The sequence below is a fragment of the Lampris incognitus genome, chromosome 17 (genome assembly GCF_029633865.1).
Source record: "Lampris incognitus isolate fLamInc1 chromosome 17, fLamInc1.hap2, whole genome shotgun sequence".
NCBI lineage: Eukaryota > Metazoa > Chordata > Actinopteri > Lampriformes > Lampridae > Lampris > Lampris incognitus.
Window position 1 is genome coordinate 39,355,381 of NC_079227.1, and position 23,741 is coordinate 39,379,121.

Here is a 23,741-nt window from a genome sequence, read left to right on the forward strand (position 1 = left end):
CAACGTTATGCCTTGGTCTCCGGTCCATTCATGACTAATATCAGTACTATAAAGTACAAGACAACACGCACCCCCAAACAAACTCTGGGGACCGTCCTTGATGAGTCCCGCTGGCAGCCAGAAGACACCAGGGTCTTTCTTGTGGCATTCCATCCAGCCCAGCAGCACCGTCAGGGACTCCTGCTCAGCAAAGTTTTTCCTCTAATTTGTGAATAGTTGTACATTTTAAGACTGTCGCTTAATTATTAATTATAATAAAAGAAAAAATTCAGTCCTTTGTTGTCCGTGAAATGTTTGTTAACCCTTTTATAAATGGTTGTACTTTAGTTGTAAATAGTAAAAAGAGTAGATAACACATATAACAAAGTAACAATATTTTAATTTATAAAACATCTAACGTTTTGCACAGTAAACTTATTCATAACAATTAATACCCACACAAAGAACAACAACCAATCAACGCCTGTCTCTCATTCTGGCTCCAGTAAACAGTTGCTGGTTGTCTTCACGGAGTGGGATGAACTGCTCAGTTTGTTCCTTGCTGCCTTAAACAAGCTGACATGTAAAGCATGTTGTGTGTTATGTCACCAGACAGAAGGCTTCTTATGGACTACATTCATCATAATTAAAACGTGTAACTACACTTAACGGTTTTACAGTCTGGAAATAAGGCAGGACTCACAACTTAACCTGACATTAGTTCATCTTGGTGCATTGATGTAGATAATATGAAGTATCAATAGTCTATAAAATGTCCCGATCATCTTAGATATGAGTCCAGCTTGTAAAGTGGAACTTGGGAAAGTGAAGCGTTATAAGGCTTTAGTTCAAAGCTGAAACTGAGGCCTCACATCGAGCCGTCGGCTAGCATGCTAGGTGGCTACATGGAAGCAATACTAACCTCACGTATCCTAACAGACATTTTGAGCTTTTAAGCTCCCCTGAAGTTTAACATATCTGCCGTTAGATGTTCAAATGAGTAGAAACCCAGTACTTACATTTATAAGGGAAATCTTGCTCGGTGCTTTGAACAGACATTCGTCCGCCGCCCATTATTTATTTATCTTTATTTGTTGTTGGTGAGGAGAAGGGGCGGAGCAGCGGCGCGCAAAGCATCTTGGGATATGGAAGTCCGCGAAGGATAGTAGCGGTGCACACATAGACATATAAAGAGTAGACGCCGCATTGGCTGTTGGGGCGCGAGAAATACGGCCGCCATCTTGGACCGGTCATCCTACGAGTTGCCTAGCAGCAGAATACACGACACGACTGAGAAAGATGGCAGAACACTGTTCAGCATATTCCTGCTCCAATCGACGGACCGTTGAAAACAGGGCTCGGGGGATTACTTTTCACAAGTAAGATTGAACATACGGTGGCACCACACTGCAAAACTCACCTCTCTTGACCTGCAGAGAGGGAGCACGAGAAAGAAACTCTGCAGAACAGGTCTCTTTCAAGGGTTTTAGGGGTTTCATGTCAAACTTTAATTAGCAACTTTTATTCTTTCCCCGACATTGTTATGCTACATTGTTTATATATTTATCTCTCTTTAAAATATATATGTATATCTGTATTTATGTTTTATTATTACATCATACTATTGGATATAATTACGATATAATTACAGTATTATACCAATTTATTATACACACACACACACACACACACACACACACACACTGTATACTTCCTACCCTCACATGTAAATATTTTGTGTTGTTGTCAGTGTTTACGTTTGTCCATTGTGTGTAATGCACTGGTCACCTATGTAAGCAACTTTGTACATGTGTAAATATGGTTTGGGGCGGGGATTTATATATATTTTTCATTTTCTCTGATATATAACATATATTGTTGTTATATATACTGTAGATATATAATGTGTTCATATATTGTTTATATATTTATATAGCCTAATCATATATTGTTTCTTCAACTTATTAAAATAGCTGACTTTACTGCCACTATCTGCTTCTGCCTCTCTATCATATTTTACCTTGTGTGTGTGTGTGTGTGTATATATATATATATATATAGTGAGCGTTTTGCTAAATACCGTATTGTTCCGAACATAAGACGACCCTGATTATAAGACGACCCCCCCCCCTTTTTCAAGAATCATTTTTGGAAAAATACTTTTTGAGGAGCAAATATTGGTTTTATAAAGAAAAACATTATATTTGAAAATAATGATAATAAAACACATTGAAAAAAGAAGGTAGTCTGTTTAACAGCTTTTAAATGAAATTATGTTTTCAATATATTTCAGATGAAATTGTCACATTTAAATAAAAAAATGTAAATACATTTGTAAATGAATGACTTATGGTATTTAAATAGCATACAAATGAAAATAAACTGTAGTCTATTGAGACTATCCATCTCATAGTGAAAAAATAACCATTTCAACATTTCAATACCTGCATTAACCATCGAAGTGGTCTAATTTTAGAACGGTCTTGAAACAAATCTGACTGAGTGAGAATGTATATTGACATTCAAAAGTCTAGAACTCGAATGTAAGACGACCCCCACTTTTTCATACGTATTTCCAGGGTAAAAACCCCGTCTTTTATTCAGAACAATACGGTAGCTACCTATCATACATCACATATATCATATATCAGAATATTCTATTACTGTTAAGCCAACTATGAACATTAAAATACGTCAAACCATGTGTCCTGTATCAGCTACATGTATGACGTTTTCATCAACAAAAGAGGCGTGGAAATCAGTTTGGTATTCAGCGAGTTATGATTGATTAACTGCGCTGACAGTTCATTGCGCCTGCCAAACACATTACACTGAGTGGAGCGGGTGACCGGTCCAAGATGGCGGCCCCACGGCTCGTCAGCGTCAATAGGCAGCAGCGGTCGATGCGGCGTCTACTCTTTATATGTCTATGACATCAGAATCTGTAGAGCATTAGTGAGAATACGAGCAGGAGGCAATGAGATCCAGCAGGGGGCAGCACTAACAACCTGGGAGAAAACCTTCAGGTGAAAGCGACACACACTGGACTGCCACCAAAACAACCAACGAGGAAGAAGCGTCACTTCCTGCTTCAGCTGGTTGGAACCAGAACACGCCCTGTTAAAAAAGACCAACGATAAGAAAAGTGGTGAAGAGTGAAGAGACTGAAATACAACCAAACAAGTCTGGCCCACTTCAAGTACTGATGACACCCACTAATGTGTACAGTGTACTGTACATGTGTACTGATATGTATAGTGTACTGTCTATATGTATAGTGTACTGTCTATATGTACTAATATGTACAGTGTACTGTCTATAAGTACTGATATGTATAGTGTACTGTCTGTATATGTATAGTGTATAGTCTATATGTACTGATATAGTGTAGTGATATAGAGTGTACTGTTTATATGTGTTTGTATTATAATGTAGTGATGTAGTATACTGCGTATATGTAGTGGTATTATAGTGTAGTGTGTATATGTAGTGGTATTATAGTGTACTGTGTATATGTAGTGTTATTATAGTGTACTGTGTATATGTAGTGATATTATAGTGTAGTGTGTATATGTAGTGGTATTATAGTGTAGTGGTATTATAGTGTAGTGTGTACATGTGGACTGATGTGAACCAGTGTAAACCTGGTCTGGAATGATCTAGTGTTACTGACCTCTGGCCATCCTCTTGTAGTAGATCAGACCTGCCAAAGACAAAATCAAACCCAGAAGCAGACCTGACGCTCCGCTGGCGATCTTGTTTCTGTCTGATTGTGACATGGAGGGATCTGGAGAGACAGACACATGTCTCTATCTATAGACACATCTGCATGTTGACCTGTCTCTCTATGTCTTCATCACCTATCCATGGACAGAGACACACATAGATACTCACTCCAGTCCACTTTCTTAGGAGAGGGGAAACTGGCGTGTTCCACCATGCAGGTGATCTTCTCTCCAGACCTGAGATGAAATAAGTGAAGAAGAAGAAAACACAGGAAATAAACAACATATCAACAATAAATAAGACGTGATGTGATTGGATGAGGTAAGTCTGTACTTTCCTGTCTGTCTGCACAGAAACTAGTCGAGTCTGATACTAAACATCAGCCCAGTTTAAAACACGGTATTAATACACAATAAATACTCTGTCGTCCATCTGGGATCTCACCTGTAAAGAGCCACGCATCCCACCTTAAATATACAGCTGGTGTCTACAGAGCAGACACTGAGGAGACACGTTCCACCTTAAACATGCAGCTGGTGTCTACAGAGCAGACGCTGAGGAGACAAGTTCCACCTTAAACATACAGCTGGTGTCTACAGAGCAGACGCTGAGGAGACACGTTCCACCTTAAACATACAGCTGGTGTCTACAGAGCAGACACTGAGGAGACACCTTCCACCTTAAATCATCACTTTGTGCTTTGTTTTCCAGTCATTGTGTGTGTGTGTGTGTGTGTGTGTGTGTGTGTGTGTGTGTGTGTGTGTGTGTGTGTGTGTGTGTGTGTGTGTGTGCGTGAGTGTGTAGTGTTAAAGTATTGTGTATGTATTTGGACCGGTCCATTTGGTACTGAGTCTAAGTGTTCTGACCTGGGCGTGTACTCCAGGTAGGAGTGGATCTGGTAGTACCAATCACCATTTGCCAGCTCATCGGTGGAAGTGACGTCAGAGGTCACCGGCTGTCCGTCTCTCAGCCAGGTGACACTGATGTATTTGGGGTAGAAGTTGTAGACACTGCACATCAGCATGGCCGGATGTCGGCCACTAGGGGGCGTCACTGAAGTCAGTCTCACACTGGGCTCAGCTGATAAAGAATTATTTTGTTATCATCATCATCATCATCATCATCATCAGGACTTGAAATTAACTTTTTGAATCAATGTCAAATGTGTAGAGTTGCTAATCCCGAGAGTATATAATGTTTGGGGCCACATGGTGGCGCAGTGGTTAGCGCGGTCGCCTCACAGCAGAAAGGTCGTGGGTTGGAATCCCGGGGTAGTCCAACCTTGGCGGTTGTACTGATGTGTCGTAGGTTAGTTTACATTATTACGACAGCGGCCCCCAGAGGAGTTACCATAAACTGATTTACGGCAGTGCCTAGCAGAGCTGGAATAAAGCATGTTAAACGGCTCTTCTGCGATGAGTCGCCTCAGTCCAGCCCTCCGCATTGAGGACTAGACTCTGTTATAGCCGGACCTCAAACAGGACTCATGAAAACCCGGCACGTTACTGTAACATGAGACTAATCCTAGATCTGCTGGATTTTGCAGATACAGTACATTCTGAAGCACTTATTTTGTTCCTAGACTTCTATGAGGCCTTTGACGCGATTGAACTCACGGTTCTGTTACAGTCCGTCGAGGCGTTGGGCTTTGGGAATAACTTTGTTGGCATTGTCAATATGTTTTACAAAGATATGAATAGTTCTGTTATGATGAACTTTAACAGCTGTAAAAGAGTCCAGATGAACAGAGGGCTCCGCCAAGGCTGCCCTGTTCCTCCTCCCTTATTTATTTGAGGGGCTGAATTCTTATCAGTTAATATCGAGAATGATGGACGTTTGGAAGGAATGTCGGGTTTTGGTGGAGAGTTAAAAATCTCACAACTGGCAGACGACACCACTTTGTTTTGAAGGACAAGAAGCACGTGAGGAACTCTGTTACCTCAGGTAACCAGTGTTCCAGGGCCTCGGACCTGCGACTAAATGTGTGCACATGTGGAATGTTGTCTGTGCGTGATTGTAGCGATTGTGTAGTTGGAAACATCCGGTAAAAGAGTCCGTTAAGTATTTGGGAATATATACAACTACACATCTTACAGCTAGACAACGTCTCCATTTCTCCAACAGATTAAAAAGACCAAGTCTGTCTTCAGGATTGGTCTTGGAAGGGGTTTCTCTATTTTAGGAGGAGTTCTCCTCTCCAAAGCAGAGGGCCTGTCTCGCTTTGTGGGTCCATCTGTGTCTCTATTGGTTTATGGTTCTACCGCCACAGAAGCAAATAGAACTTTCTTAAATGTCATTTGGAAGAATAAACCACACCAGCTTAAAACATGTGTCCTGTCCAGCAGTGAAGCAGAAGGAGGTCTGGAAGTTCTAGATTCCGTTGATTCTGGTAACACAACACACAAACACGCTCACACTTGTTGTGTGATGGTGAAATGTCCCATAAGTGTTGGACTGGTGTGGAGTCTCGTGACTCTGTCCCTCCTTTAACATGAGACACGTGACCTGGTGCTGTCTTCATCCAGAAGATGTGCTCTTCAACATCTGATTAATTGTGTTACTGTAGATGCAACATGTGTACTCACAAACAGGAGTTGTGTAAATCACTACCTAAGATCCCTGCTTGTCTCCAAGAAGTGAGTCTTAAATTAAACCTCTCAACCTTGAAACAACAACACAAGTAACGAGCTGCTGACCTACTACCACACTTGTGTCCTGACAGCCGTCTGTTACTTTACATGTGTACACGTGTACTCCCCTTCTGTTTTGTTGTGTGTCTGTTCTTTGTTTGTATTATGTTGTTACCATTTATTAGGGGTCCAAGCCCCAGGGGCTGGGGACCCCTATTGTTTCTGCTCAGATTTTTATTCTTATTTTATTTTATTTTTTTATTTTTCCGTTGGTAAAAGTGGTACTGCAGCCTACACCGTAACAGATTCTACAAAACCCTTTGGAGGCCTGGTACAGAACTACACACTTACCCCAGATGCAAAAAAATGACACATGTCAACCAGTTGGTGGCGCTATTTTGAAGGTCAACGCGTTTTGGCGTGTAACTCCCAAACGGTACATCGGACATGCAAACCTTTACATGCACAGATTCACTGAGCATAGCTGAATCACGTGGTATAGGCCACGCCCATTTCTGCTGTAATTTCATTTCGCAAATTTGTGAAAATAGCCAAAACTACTTGTTCGAACTCCTCCTAGGCCGTGCGATCGATTTACACGAAACGTGGCACACATCATCTACAGTCACTCAAGGCAAAAAAGTTGTCGAAAGAATTTTGATCCGTTGCTCGGTTTTGATTTGACAGATCAATGAACCTTGACTGGAAAACGGTGATTTTCCATGACGGTGCCATAACTCATCAATGCATTGACATATCAACTTGAAATTTTAGACGTATGTCACATATTGTGAAAAGATCCTAAACCATGACGTGCGTTTCATTTGTCCAGTAGGGGGCGCTATAAATCGGAGAAGATTATATCTCATAATAGGCACTATGGATTTGGAGGAAATTTAGGGTGCGCAATCTAGGCTCATACTGGAGTTGATACGTGCAATTTAGTCATAATTTAAAAAGTGGGCGTGGTTTATGACAAAAATGTTAATTTCACCTGCGAAACTTCAAAAATGCCCCAAAATTTCCCACAAATCCCCTGCACATCCTACAGAGCTGAGATGTTGTGAGCAGATCCAGTAAGTGATGCCAACACTTTGCTGCACTGCAACATATGGTCAATTCAGAAGTCCGTCACTCTATATTTTTCAGAATATGAAAAATAATAGAGCATAAACATTTCCGCACAGATTCATTCAATTGCTACCAACATCGCCACAGACATTCTGGAGAATGAAGATATCAAGGGGGTCAAAGGTCATTCTAATCGGTCAAAACATGCATCCACAACAATGTACAATATATGCCTGTACAGTGTACAATGTACCTAATATTTTCTATTTTCACACATATTTGATCAAACTATTCCAAAATATTTGACAGGACACGTGACACTACCAGCATGATGTGTGAATGTTTTCAGATGTTTATCAGCGACGGTTTTTGTGTTATAAGCGTTTAAAGTATAAGGGACAACATGCAGCTCTTTAGCAGCAGCTATGCTATTGGTTCAAGGTGGCGGATCTTGTTCACAGCAACTCCCATTAACACGAAACTTGGTCCACCAAGAAGTCATGACGCCCTGAGGTTCTGTGCATTATTTACTGTTAATTGGCCACTAGGTGGCGCTATGCTGCAAAATCATGAAATGCGCTAACATTATATATCCAAACTACTTGTAGCCTGTCAGTGTGATCAAACTGAAGCTTTGCAGCTAGCAGCTATGTACTCTTGTGAGCACCCTTCAGTAAAGGACATTTTATAATGCAAACCATTATCACCCCAAGTCCACTCTACTGCCCTTTGACACGGCTACACAACGCACTACAGGAGTATAACTACACATTTCTTTCAGAATCAGCAAACAAGTCACAGAATGACCCATAGCAGCTGTAAGATAAGCCTCTGCTTCCACATCTCTGGCTCAGACACCGCCATTAGCTGCGTCTGTTAAGAACTAATCTCAGTTTCCTGATGACGCCTTCACGCATCCACTGCATAGATGCTGAACTCAGATGCAGCATACTCATGCTTCATTATATCCTCCTACTCCCACTTCAGCAGGTTTAATTAAAACACAAATCAGTTCCCTGAAGCTCAGAACAAGGTTTCCAGCAGGCTGCATTTCTCCCACTTTACTGAATAACTCACTGCAAGGCTGCCAAGAAACCCTCTGAAGTTAGTGGAAGACAACCTCTTCGCTCCTGTCAGCCCCACACTTGCCTCGTCCATGGGAGGGAACACTAGAATTGTACTTCTCCTAAAACAGATACTACACGCTCTTCCACTGTTAGTACTCAGTACTTAACACTCAACATTGTTGACAAGTATGTACAGCCTAATACTACTCATTTCCCCACCTCATCCCTACATGTCATTATATTCTTTTAGACACATATGTTGTTTTTCTTCCAGCCCCAACCCACACGATGTTAATAACCTGTTCCGGGTTCATCAATAATCCTTTGTTGACGTCATAGATGATCAATAGTTGTGCGCTGTGTTCACAACCATCCTCATACACCATCTTGACGGACAGCTTTACGACCACCGTCGCTCTTTAAGACTGAGACTTGCATCCGTCTAATAAGCAAACAGCTCAACTAGCGAGGCTCCTACAGACAGCCAGACCCGACTTACATACATGGGGGCTTGGAGCCCGTTAATACCTGCTGGCAGCGCTGCTTTATGTCGGGGACTGTCTCACACCCTGATTGGGTTCTTCTGACGTAGTTGTGTAATGATACTGAACCTGATGTGTGTCCGTAATACTACACACCTGTTTTATGTACCATGTTCTATTGTTCAATAATACACACACACACACACAAACATACACACAGAGACACACACACACACACACACACAGACACACACAGACACACATACAGACGCACACAGAGACACACAGACACACACACATACAAACACACACACAGACAAACGCACACAGACACAAACACACACACAGACATACAGACACATGCACACACACACAGACAGACACACACACACACACAGACACACACACACACACGCACACACGCACAAAAACACACACACAGACACACACACAAACACACAAAGACACACACACAAAAACACTCACACACACACACAGACACACGCACACAGACAAAGACACGCACACGCACACGCACACACACACACACACATACGCACACACACAGACACACACACCCAAACACACAAACACACAAAGACACACACACAAAAACACACACATAGACACACATACAGACAGACACACACACACACACACACACACACAAGCACACAGACACAGACACACACAAAGACATACAGACAAACGCACGCACACACACACAGACAGACACACACACACACACGCACACACGCACAAACACACACACACACAAAGACACACACACAAAAAACACACACAGACACACACAGACACACGCACACAGACACAGACACACACAAAGACATACAGACACACGCACACACACACACACACATACAGACACACGCACACAGACACAGACACACACAAAGACATACAGACACACGCACACACACACACAGAGACAGACACACACACACACACAAACAAACACACGCACAGAGACACACACACGCACGGGCGCGCGCGCGAACGGACGCGCGCGCACACGACACACAACTCCAACGGGCCCGCGCACTACTCACAAAGACGCACACAGCGTGACAAACACACACAAACGCTTGCGCACGTACACGCGCACACACCGACACACACACAACTCACAGACGCACGCGCGCACACAACTCACAAACGCGCGCGCGCACTTACCCACACAGATACACACAAACACACACACAGACCCACACACGGTGACAAACACACACACGCGCGCTCACTTACACACACGGATACATGCATGCATAATAACAGTACTACTAAAAGTAGTAGTAACAGTAGTAGTAATAGTCATAATAACAGTACTACTAATAGTAGTAGTAACAGTAGTAGTAATAGTCATAATAACAGTACTACTAATAGTAGTAGTAACAGTAGTAGTAATAGTCATCATAGCAGAGCAGCTCACCTGTCTTATCCAGGGCAGCTTGGTACCATATCTCTATATTATGTTTGCAGTATCTCTCTTTCGCAGATCTCATCTCTGCCATCTTTGCAGGATCGTTGTTCCAGACCTCTGCGACATAGATACCATAATCAGTGTATCCAACAAACTTCCCCACAGTGCTGTTAAACCTGACATATTCTATCTTATTGAAATACAGAGAGCGTATGTACTCTATGTCAGGAAGCTCAGAGGAGGTGAACACACATATGTCCAGGTAATAATTCAAAAACGCATCTGGAACAGAAAGAGAAACAGGTTCAAGTTACTTAGTTGAATTGTTTTAAAGACAATAATTAAAACCTCTTTTCTAACAACACAGCAGAGTCCATCCAACAGAGACTGATTTACATATTTTATCTCACCTGCTCCATAGAAACCCACGACCAGGAGGGAGCAACACACAACAAGGCAGCATGAAGCCATGTGTCTGTCTTGCTGATGAACACAATAAACTGTCCTCCTTTACAGACTGACTGGTGTGGACTGTCCCCTGGACATAAACCAGTCCACCACCCAATCACCTCACTGGGCTGGCTAGCTCTCCCAACATCAGCCAATAGAAAAAACAGAGGCCTGCCACGCACGTCATCTGTTACCAGGTAGAGGGTAGAGCCTAATGCTGGAAAGGGACAGAAACTCACAGGTTCGAGCCTGTTCGGGGACTGAGAAGCTTTGGCCGGTGACAGAATGACAAGAGGACATGTGTGGTTAGTATAGCGCCCCCTAGCTGCAGGACACTCAACATGTACACAATACACATTCAACAAGTACACAATACACACTCAACGTGTACACAATACACACTCAACATGTACAGGAACACACACACACACACACACACACACACACACACACACACACACACACACACACACACACACACACACACAAGCCAAGCGCGAAGCAAGCCCAATAATAAAAGCGATGCATCAGTTTGACGCTGAATGGCGGAAATAGGTATAAATGTCCCAAACTCTTAGAGGGATTTATTCATGACGTCATGGACAACAGGGGGGGGACACGTCACTGTTTTAGGAGAAGTTAAAGAGGGAGGGGCCTCAGTACGTTACTACAGCACGACTCTTTACACAGTACTTCCTGATCTGCGTCACATAACGCAATGGCGGTGTGTGTGTGTGTGTGTGTGTGTGTGTGTGTGTGTGTGTGTGTGTATATATATATATATATATATATATATATATATATATATATATATATGTGTGTGAGTGTGTGTGTGTGTGTGTGTGTATATATGTGTGTGTGTGTGTGTGTGTGTGATGGCAGCTCTCGGGGCCACATGTGTAGTTCGTGTTGTGTTAATGTTGTGTGTTGAGGCAGCAGTGCTGGGGCGTCGCTGCTGCAGGACTTCTTGTCAGGCTGAACAGCAGAGGGCGCTCCACAGAGCAGCTGTTAAATACAGGGCGGCCCGCTGGACTCTACCAACTACCCTCCATGTCATGGGGGGGGTATTCTTAATGTAGATGTGTTGTGTGTGTGTTTAGAAGGTTGTGTTGTGGTTGTGTTGCCTTGGTTACTATCTAAATGTTAACTTGTTGAAGAATTGTGCTGTGTTGTGTTATTTGTAGTTTAGTTGGTAGAGGGTTGTTTGTGTGTTGCCCTTGTGTGTCAGAATGGTGGGACCAGCCAGTACATGTGCGCCCCCTTGTGTTCAGGTTGTTGGGTCAGTTTGGTGTGGTGAGTTTGTTATGTTCAGTGTGTTACTTGGGCATGATGTGAGTGAAGTTGTGTTTAGTTGACCTGTTGTGTGGAATGTGTGTATTCACTAAACAACTGGTGAGCACAGCAGCAACACTTCATTGTGTAACATCAGAGGATTCATCTATGGAGCACGTGGAGAGAAGATATGAAGATGTGTGCACCACTAAGCAAGTTTAATATAACACAATGAACAGATGTAGGATGGAGCAACAAGAGGTGGGTGGAGCAACATGACATGACACATGACGTGTCAGGTGTCTTGTTAGAATAACACAACGAACAGATGTAGGATGGAGCAACAAGAGGTGGGTGGAGCAACTTGTCATGACACATGACGTGTGAGGTGTCTTGTTGTTAGAATAACACAATGAACAGATGTAGGATGGAGCAACAAGAGGTGGGTGGAGCAACTTGTCATGACACATGACGTGTGAGGTGTCTTGTTGTTAGAATAACACAATGAACAGATGTAGGATGGAGCAACGAGAGGTGGGTGGAGCAACATGACATGACACATGACGTGTCAGGTGTATTGTTGTTAGAATAACACAATGAACAGATGTAGGATGGAGCAACAAGAGGTGGGTGGAGCAACATGACATGACACATGATGTGTGAGGTGTCTTGTTGTTAAATAACACAATGAACAGATGTAGGATGGAGCAACAAAAGGTGGGTGGAGCAACATCAAATCAAATCAAATCAATGTTATTTGTATAGCCCAATATCACAAATTACAAATGTTCCTCAGTGGGCTTAACAGCAACACAACATCCTGTCCTTAGACCCTCTCATCGGATAAGGAACACCTCCCTAAAACCCCTTTAACAGGGAGGAACAACAGGAAGAACCCTCAGGGAGAGCAGCAGAGGGGTCTCTCTCCCAACACGCACAGCGTGCAATGGATGTTGTGTTTACACAATTTACACAACACAACATTGAAAGAGGAGAACAGAATCATCATGGACATAACATTTATGAAGAACTGATGCACAGGATGCCAAGCAGTGTCCACATGCCAACAGAGCAGTCCAGGACCCAAGCCACGTGACCAGCATCATAATGTAATAAGAAAAACTTATATGAGGAGAGGAGGGGCAGGCAGCATCCAAATGGCGACCACCATCACCACGGAGACCTGGGAGGAGAACCGACTGCACATGCACGCAAGAGAGACTCACATGACACCATTCACACACAGAGAAAGAGAAAGGAGAAGACATCATTCAGAGAGAGAGAAAAGACATGTTAGAGAAGAGAACAGTTTGCAATAGTCATTAGCCATAATAAATTAAGTCATCAACTAGTCATAATCTATACTCTGTAATCTATACTCGATAATCTGGTGGGCAGAACAGTGGTTGGTAAATTCATTGAGACAGAAAACCAACCCGCCATCCAGTCCAGGTTGTGAAGCACCCAACTTAAAGGCAACTAATTGTAAACTAAGGCAAAAAGATGAGTTTTAAGTTTGGATTTAAAGGACTCAACAGACTCTGATGGTCTGATGGCAGCAGGCAGGTTATTCCACAACAATGGAGCCCGATAGGAAAAGGCCCTGCTGCCACCAGCTGACTTCTTTTTAACTTTGGGTACACACAGGAGCCCTGTATTTTGAGAACGAAGAGCTCGAGATGGCATGTAAGGTTTAAGGAGATCAGAAAGGTAGGATGGGGCAAGCCCATTTAGGATGTTATAAGTCAGCAGAAGCAGCTTGTATTCTGATCTAACATGGATAGGAAGCCAATGAAGGGAGGCAAGAATTGGTGTAATATGGTCAAATTTCCTAGTTTTAGTTAGGATTCTAGCAGCAGCATTCTGAACCATCTGAAGACTTTTGGTACTAGAATGTGGCAGACCTGAGAACAAAACATTACAGTAATCAAGTCTGGATGAAACAAATGCATGTATTAGAATCTCTGCGTCATCCATGGAGAGAAAAGACCGAATTTTAGCTATGTTACGTAAGTGAAAAAAGGCAGTCTTAGTGATTTCTTTAATGTGCTTACCAAAGGAAAGGCTGGGATCAAACGTAACACCAAGATTTTTGGCTGCCACACTTTGTGAAACCACAGAGTTGTCGATTGTTATCGTTACTTGATTAAATTGGTGTCTGTGTCTAGCAGGGCCAATGACTAGCATCTCGGTTTTATATGAATTTAAAAGCAGAAAGTTAAGTGACATCCAGTTTTTCACAGTAGCCAAGCAGGCCTCTAAGTTAGTGATTTGAGTATGATCATCAGCACTTATAGGCACATACAGCTGAGTATCATCACCATAGCAATGGAAATTTATTCCATAACTGCGTATAATTTGGCCAAGAGGTGTAATGTAAAGAGAGAAAAGTAGAGGGCCAAGTACTGAGCCCTGAGGCACACCATATTTAACGTCAGAAAATGTTGATATAATATTATTAAAGCAGACACAATGAGTTCTTCCAGATAAGTAGGACTTAAGCCAAGAGAGAGCTAATCCAGAGACAGCAAAATTACAATATAATCTATCTAAAAGTATACAGTGATCAATGGTGTCAAAGGCTGCACTGAGGTCCAGTAGTAGAAGCACAGAAGTGGAATCAGAGTCGATAGCCAGTAAAAGATCATTTACCACTCTGGTCAGAGCAGTTTCAGTGGAGTGACAGGGCCTGAAAGCCGACTGAAAAGGTTCATATAGATGGTTTTCTTTTATATGGGTCAAAAGTTGTTGATACACAACTCTCTCTAGCACTTTAGAGAAGAATGGAAGATTAGAGACTGGTCGATAGTTATTAAGAGACCTTGGATCAAGGTGCGGTTTTTTAACTAGAGGTTTAACCACAGCTGTCTTAAAACTGCTGGGAACAATGCCAGTAGTAAGAGATAAATTAACAATGTCTAGCATTGTAGGTCCAAGAAAAGGCCAGAGGTCTTTAAACAGTTTTGCTGGCAAGGGATCAAGTAGGCAAGCAGTTGGTTTAGAAGCTGACACGAACTTAGTCAAAGTATCAAGAGAGATAGTCTCAAAAGCTGTAATAATTGGAACTGTCAGTGACTCATTGTGTAGATATGAATTTAGTAAGACAGGATCTGCAGGAATATATGGAGTTGAAGAACCAATTTTGTTTAAGATCTCATCAACCTTATTGCAGAAAAAATCTTAGAAATTCATGGGCTGTGAATGGTGAGCAGCGAAGAGATGACTGCTTTTTAGTAAGTTTAGATACAGTGTCAAAGAGAAATCTGAGGTTATGTTTATTAATATTTATTAAGTGAGAAAGATACGATGTTTTTGCAGTAGATAAAGCACGCTTGTATTTCAATAAACACTCGTGCCACGGTAAGTAAAAAGCTTCCAATTTTGATTTTCACCATTTACGTTCTAGTCTCCTGCAGGTCCGCTTAAGAGCATGTGTCTCATCATTAAACCAGTGTGTAGGCCTCTTTAGTCGCCTAGCTCTGGTAGTGAGAGGTGCAACTGAATCGAGGAGACTAGAGAGGGCCACATTTAAGTCACTAGTGAAAATTTCAACAGAGTTATTTACCACAGTGAAAGGAGCCAAGACTTCAGGCAGCTGCTGGCCAAATGCAGCTACAGTGGAGGGACCAATATGGCGAGTGGCAATTACGTCTGTGCTGACATTAACTGGACAGGCCAGTAATGCTTAAATTTGATGAGAAAATGATCAGACACAGCAGATGTGGTTGGTAAGACATTCAGATCAGAAACAGCTATTCCTTTAGATAAAACCAAATCAAGGGTGTTACCACTGCAATGAGTCGACTCTTGAACAACTGAGTGAACCCAAAACTATCAACTAGTGCCAGAAAGGTTTTACTTAGAGGATCAGCAGCCTTATTCAGATGAATATTGAAATCACCTAGAATTAGAATCTCATTAGAGTGAGTAATAAGGTCTGAGACAAATTCTCCAAATTCTTCAAGAAATAACGAGTAACAGCCAGGAGGCCGGTAGAGTATCACAATTTGTGAGTCTATTCATGGCTGAGGGAGATGGACCAAGAATAAGAGACTCAAAAGACTGGAATTTAGATTCAAGTCTAGAAGTCAGATTGAAAATAGATTTATATATTAAGGCAACACCCCCACCTTGTTTATTTGCCTGAGCTACATGGGCATAAGTATAGTCAGGTGGGGAAGCTTCATTTAAGGGAAGGAAAACATTTGGTTTCAGCCATGTTTCACATAACCCAATCATATCAAAACTATGTTCAAGAATCAGATCATTTATTAGTAAAGCTTTGGTAGACAGTGATCTGATATTTATGAAACCAAATTTAAGCGTATTGTGGAAGTGATGAGTAGCAGGCAGAGCTCTAGAGCTACCAATAGGTGAAAGATTAATTGGAATTAGACTCCTTGTTGAGAGTTTTGGCCAGCAACGCTTTGGACGATATGTGGTCACATTCTTGATAACATTAGCTGTTTAGTTTTGTAGATTATTAGATACTTTGTCGCACATCTCACCACTAGCAGTGGTAGGAATAATTACTAGATTATTGTGATTCACACATTTAGGAGAGGAGAGCTTGGGAGCAATACAGCAGGGTAGGGAGACAGTCTCAATGTTATAGACCAAGCTATCAGGCTGATAATCTACACTATGAGAAATTCCCTGACTAATCAAATTAACTAAAATACTTGACTCCACATCCGCACTAGATTTAAACCTAGCAGGCTCTCTAATCACCTGCAACCTGCTGAATGAGAAGTCCCTAGTGTCAAACTAAACGTAAACAGCTATCGATATTGCTAGACAAAAGAGCGGCGCCGTCCCCAGTAGGGTGAATGCCATCCGCTTTCAGCAGGTAAGGGCGGCTCCAGAAAGAAGGCCAGTTATCAACGAAGCCGAATCCCTGTTCATTAGTAACATACCGGCCAGCGTTTCATTGAGGTGATTAGCAGGATTAATTCCTAGCAGTTTCTGAGCCATGGAATCTGCCCTCATGGCTTGCTTATTTTGACAGACGAAGCGAATGGCGTACTTGTATCTTGCATTAGTGAGCTTCTTGTGTTCAAGCTCAGGCCCTTGTTTTGGTCTGCCTGCCATAGCCCATGATTTAAAGGCTTCACGGGCTTCTTCGTGATACCCAGCTACATACTTGTTCTAAACAAGCCTGATGTTATGTGTCTTACTTTTATATTTACAGTAGGGCTTACTACCTTCATACAGAGCACTATCAATATCATCATACATGCAGCAGAGATCTCTCCTATGCCTCATAACCTTACAATTAATGTCTCTGCACATAACTGCATCTCTGAGCGGATGTATATTAGCAAGGTTTCATCTGTATGGGCATGACAGGCTAAGATGTCCTCCTTTGTAAGAGTTGACTAGTCCAACCTTCCTGTATCATCACTATCTCTATTACTAGCTAGCACAGGTAGATGTTCAACATTTATAGCCATAGCAAGAGGTATGTGGTCAGTCGTTGCTGCCCCATACATAATACCCATAACTCCCCAACGAGGCATGTGCATCAGCAGTGCAAATACAGTGGTCCAGCCATGACGTAGTATGCCAGGCCTCACATATGTATGTATAACTATATGTAGGCAACAAGACCTTGCTTGACAATATAAGATTATTATCTTGACAAAACTGAGCCACGTGATTAGCAAATAATGAATTGCTGTCTGATATATCCACATTCAAATCCCCAATGACATACACACTGGAAGAAGTATTATCTTGTATAAAGGAATTGATGGATGCAAGCCTATTTAAATATTAATCCTCATTCTGCCGGAATTCATAGGGTGTATACACTTTTAGGATAAAGAGTTCCCTGTCATTGTGAGTAAACTGTATGGAAATGCACCAGTCAACACCAAGCCTAACCACATTTATCAATGAGTTGAGTTTCTTATTCCATAGAATTGCCACACCTCCTGGTATCCTGCCTCTGACTATTCCCATGCCAAAGTCTGTTGTAGACTCCCCAGCCCCATGAAAGTTCTCATTGAAGGAGTTTAGTTTTTCCAGCTCTTGCTTTGCTAAACATGTCTCTTGCATACATAGTATGTCACAGTTCTCCAAAAGGTTTTCAACAGCTATCCGACGAGCTTTATCCCCTGCGCTCTGGCCCAGACGCAGGCCACGACAGTTGTATGACAAAACCCGAATGGTCATTTAGCAAGACTAGTGAGTGACCATATCACCAGCAGGCATACTCATCCCCCCCCCCCGCAACAAAAGCAGTGTTAAACCCGATAACGCCACCCCTGCATGGCTCATAATAGCGCCGGACAAGCGCCCCTTCAGGCCAGAGCTCCGGATTGTACATTTCGCCAACCTCATTGCATTCAGCAGATATTAAATGAGCCGAATCTACTGTGTAGAGTCAATCTTTTGACAGATAACATCATGGCCAAGTTTATCTTTAACATACCCTGATAGAGTTTCAGCATCTAAGTCTGGTGTGAAATTGGTGGCAAAAACACTCGCCAGCTTCGTCTTTACAACCTTGACATTTCTGATCCAGAATCTTGTTCCTGCCCCTTGGTCGATGGTTTCGCAAAAAGACTCTGTCTCCAGGTCTGATGAGAGCCCCACGTGTCTTATGGTCATACACTCACCGGCCACTTTATTAGGCACACCCGTCCAACTGCTCGTTAACGCAAATTTCTAATCAGCCAATCACATGGCAGCAACTCAATGCATTTAGGCATGTAGACATGGTCAAGACGATCTGCTGCAGTTCAAACCGAGCATCAGAATGGGGAAGAAAGGTGATTTAAGTGACTTTGAACGTGGCATGGTTGTTGGTGCCAGACGGGCTGGTCTGAGTATTTCAGAAACTGCTGATCTACTGGGATTTTCACGCACAACCATCTCTAGGGTTTACAGAGAATGGTCCGAAAAAGAGGTTATATCCAGTGAGCGGCAGTTCTGTGGGCAAAGATGCCTTGTTGATGCCAGAGGTCGGGGGAGAATGGCCAGACTGGTTCGAGCTGATAGAAAGGCAACAGTAACTCAAATAACCACTCATTACAACCGAGGTATGCAGAAGAGCATCTCTGAACGCACAACACGTCGAACCTTGAGGCAGATGGGCTACAGCAGCAGAAGACCACACCGGGTGCCACTCCTGTCAGCTAAGAACAGGAAACTGAGGCTACAATTCGCACAGGCTCACCAAAATTGGACAATAGAAGATTGGAAAAACGTTGCCTGGTCTGATGAGTCTCGGTTTCTGCTGCGACATTCGGATGGTAGGGTCAGAATTTGGCGTCAACAACATGAAAGCATGGATCCATCCTGCCTTGTATCAACGGTTCAGGCTGGTGGTGGTGGTGTAATGGTGTGGGGGATATTTTCTTAGCACACTTTGGGCCCCTTAGTACCAACTGAGCATCGTGTCAACGCCACAGCCTACCTGAGTATTGTTGCTGACCATGTCCATCCCTTTATGACCACAGTGTTCCCATCTTCTGATGGCTACTTCCAGCAGGATAAAGCGCCATGTCATAAAGCTCGAATCATCTCAGACTGGTTTCTTGAACATGACAATGAGTTCACTGTACTCAAATGGCCTCCACAGTCACCAGATCTCAATCCAATAGAGCACCTTTGGGATGTGGTGGACCGGGAGATTCGCGTCATGGATGTGCAGCCGACAAATCTGCAGCAACTGCGTGATGCTATCATGTCAATATGGACCAAACTCTCTGAGGAATGTTTCCAGTACCTTGTTGAATCTATGCCACGAAGGATTAAGGCAGTTCTGAAGGCAAAAGGGGGTCCAACCCGATACTAGCAAGGTGTACCTAATAAAGTGGCCAGTGAGTGTATATCCTCTTGTGCTTCTGAGAAGCTTCCTGTGATGTTTTGATGCTTGAGCACCCATCTATCCCCCAAAAGTCTCACCAACTTCTATCACTTCAGCATAGAGAGCATCCTGACCAGCTGCATCGCAGTGTGATACCGCAACTGCACGTCAGTAGACCAGAAATCTCTGCAGTGGGTCGTCAAGGCGGCCCAGCATATCACCGGTGCCAAGCTCCCAGCCATAGAATACATTTATCACAAACGTTGCCTTCTAGCGGTCTCAGCAGCAGCAGATATCCACCCAGCCCAACCATGGACTGTTCTCCCCCCTGTGCTCTGAGAGGCACTACAGGAGCCTCAGAGCCCACACTATCAGGCTCAAAAATAGCATCTTTCCCCAAGCTGTTCGCCACCTGAACCTGGCTACCCACTGAATGTCTGTGGATATTTTAAACATTTTGTACTCGTGATCCAAAGGAGTTGAATCAAGTGCAACTGGACTTGGTATATATCCGTGAAGACGTTTCGCCTCTCATCCAAGAGGCTTCCTCAGTTCGTGCCTTTCTGACTAGACAAAGCTAGTCTGACTGGCTGGTGATGAGACTCAGAATTATCCTCAGGGAGTCGTTGTCAGAGCTATTGATATGCGTGGCTCTTTGTGATCCGATGTCCAGCCGCGCCTGTCGCCATCGGAGCTATTGATTTGCATTTGTTTAGCAGCGACGGTCTTTGGGGGTGTTAGTTTCGACTTCATTATTCAGTGGTCATGAGAGTCGTTGGAGCCGTTAGTGACCGACTGTTGTTCTTGGAGGCTGGGCTTCTTGAGTCTCCTGGGTAGAGACGAAAGGATTGTAAGTGGAAGATAGGCAGTGTCGCAGACCTCCTCCTCTGTTGAGGGATGGTTTTTCCAGTTTCGCATGGATGGCTTCCTTCACCCCTCTTTCAAACCATCTATCTTCTCTGTCCAAAATGTGTACGTTGCTGTCCTGGAAGGAGTGCGTCTTCTCCTTTAGGTGTAGATAGACTGCTGAGTCTTGTCCTGAGGAGTTTGGCCTTCTGTGTTGGGCCGTCCGTTTGTGTAGTGGTTGTTTGGTTTCTCCTATGTATAGGTCAGTGCAATCCTCATTGCATTGTACAGCATACACCAGATTGCTTTTCCAGGTGTGTGGTTCACGGTCTTTGGGATGAACCAGTCTTTGTCGGAGTGTGTTGCTGGGTTTGAAGTATACCGGGATGCGGTGTTTGTTGAAAATTCTCCTGAGTTTCTCGGAGACCCCAGAAACATACGGGATGACTGTGCTATTCCTTCTGTTCCTTTTCTCCTCGTCGCTCACCTGGTTGGTCTTTTTGGAACGTGTTGCAGTTTTCACAAAGGTCCAACTGGGGTAGCCGCAGGTTTTTAAAGCTCCCCTCAGGTGTTTGTGTTCTTCTCGTTGGGCCTGAGTGCTGCTGGGCACATTGTCAGCTCTGTGTTGCAGAGTTCTGATGACGCTCAGTTTGTGTTCCAGATGGTGGTGTGAGTCGAAAAGTAGATATTGGTCTGTGTGTGTAGATTTCTTGTAAACCCCAATGTGGAGGCTCCTGTCTTCCCCAATGTGGACGTCACAGTCCAAGAAGGGCAAACTGTTGTTCTTTACGTCTTCCCTTTGAACTTAATGTTCTTGTCCACTGAGTTGACGTGTTTGGTAAACGCTTGCACCTCTTGTGTTTGGATTTTGACCCATGTGTCATCCACATATCTGAACCAGTGGCTCGGAGGTGTTCCTCTGAAGGAGTTCAGGGCCCTGTGTTCTACCTCTTCCATATATAAGTTGGCCACAATGGGCGATACTGGTGAGCCCAACGCACAGCCGAGTTTCCGTCTGTAAAACTTGCCCCTGAATTGGAAATATGTAGTGTTCAGGCAAAGGTCCAGTAGTTGGCAAATCTGGTCTGGGCTGAGGTTGGTCATATTGTGGAGGGTGTCATCCCGTAGCAAACGTTGCCTCACAGTTTCCAAAGCCTCCATGGTTGGGATGCAGGTGAATAACGAGGTCACATCGTAGGATACCATGGTTTCATCCGGTTCCAGTTTTACATCTTGGACCTTGTCCAGGAAGTCAATGGAGTTTTGGGTATGGTGAGGTGTTTCGCCCACTAAAGGGGTCAAGATGTTGGCTATATGTTTGGCAATGTTGTACGTGGCCAAGTTTATGCTGCTGACGATGGGCCTGAGGGGGGTTCCATCTTTATGGATCTTAGGGAGTCCATATATGCATGGAATGTTATCTTGTGGGTAGAGACAGTGGTATTGTATCCGATCAATGGTTCCTCCTTTCTGTAGTTTCTGTAGGTACTCTATTATTCTCCTCTTGTAACCACTAGTAGGATCACGTCTCAGAGGTTCATAGGTGTCGGTGTCGCGGAGTAATGACGTGATCTTGGCATGGTAGTCTGTTGTGTTGAGGATAACCGCCCATCTCCCCTTATCTGCTGGAAGGATAGTGATGTATTCATCCTTGCTCAGGCTGTCATGGCTTTCCTTTCCTCCATGGTTAGGTTGGAAGGAGGGAGTTTCGCATTGACAGAGCTGCTGATACCTTTAACCTAAGCTGTTCCGCCTCGATATCCATTAGCTTGTTTTTCCTTATGGCTGATTCTGTGGATGTGACGAGGTCAACTATAGGTAGTTCTTGGGGTGTCATGGCGAAGTTCAGTCCTTTGGCTAAGACCTCTTTCTCTGATTGGGAAAGTACCTTGTCCGACAGATTCTTGATCAATCTGTTCTGCATTCCGTTTTGTGTGGGATGTTCTGTCTTTTGTCTCCAGGTAAGTATATCTGCTCGGCTAGTGTTGTTAGTTCGTCGCTGTAAGTTTTGAAACTTCCTTGTCTGCCTTTCTTTGGTTTTATGGTGTTGAGATAGTTGGGCTTTCTTGGTGAAATCAGTGATCCTCTCCAAGACTTCACCAGTTAAGTGGGATGTTATTTGCTGGTCAGATTTCTCCTTCGGCCCTTCAATAGTGAAAATGGACCAGTCTCACTCTTTCATTCAGGAGTTGATTCTGTGCCTTCTCTATGATTCTGTCTGCTCTATGTCCTTTCATTGTGGTACACAGGCGCAGGCTAGTGGGTATGAGCCTGTGCTGTCTGCATCTCAGATTGAATCCCAAGTGGTTTCTGTAGTCTGCAATCTTCCGAGCCATATGAGAATGAATGAGAACATTCAAAGACATTTTGTACTCGTGCTCCTTTTTAACTTAGTTTTTGGTCTTCATCTGTGTATATCTTATACGCTGTTTGTCTATGTCTGTCTTGCACTGTTTGGCGAAGCTGCAGCCCTCATTTCATTTTTAACATGTGCCTGCAAATTGTTTTTAATGACAATACATTGAATTCAATGCAGTCCACACCGCATTGGCTGCTGCCTGTAGTTGTTGATGATGGCTGAGGACCCAGTCATCCATGTTGTCAACATTGCTAACTTCCAGGTCCTTGACTCCTAGGATGTCTCGGAAGTCGAGCGTCTCCTCTGAAAAGTAAGTAAAATGGGGCGTATCCAGTGGAGGAATGGACATGGCTATTATATGCCATGAGCAACTCTGGCAGATGGTCCTTTTCTTTTCCGCTGGGAGAGACCTTAACATTTCATCTATTGTGTGATTAAAGCGCTCACACTGAGCGTGGCCCTGTGGGTGGTAGAGACTCGTTCTGCTCTTGGCAATCCCATAAAAACAGCAGAGCTCTTTAATCACATTGGCCTACAGGTGTATACAATCAAGCAGCTGGCCATGCAGGCCGCATTTACAAACATTTGTGGAAGAATGGGTC

At 43.4% G+C, this 23,741-nt stretch overlaps 1 protein-coding gene across 1 annotated transcript; it reads right to left on the minus strand.

Annotated features, from left to right (window-relative positions):
* Positions 1–3,070: 3,070 nt before the first annotated feature.
* On the minus strand, positions 3,071–23,488 carry LOC130127215 (H-2 class II histocompatibility antigen, E-S beta chain-like). The gene is made up of 7 exons (XM_056296784.1): positions 23,301–23,488; positions 12,225–12,256; positions 10,406–10,699; positions 4,572–4,785; positions 3,874–3,941; positions 3,653–3,766; positions 3,071–3,096 (listed from the first exon to the last, which is right to left on the minus strand). The coding sequence occupies exons 1-7, from the start codon at positions 23,486–23,488 to the stop codon at positions 3,071–3,073; spliced, it is 936 nt and encodes a 311-aa protein (XP_056152759.1).
* Positions 23,489–23,741: the final 253 nt, after the last annotated feature.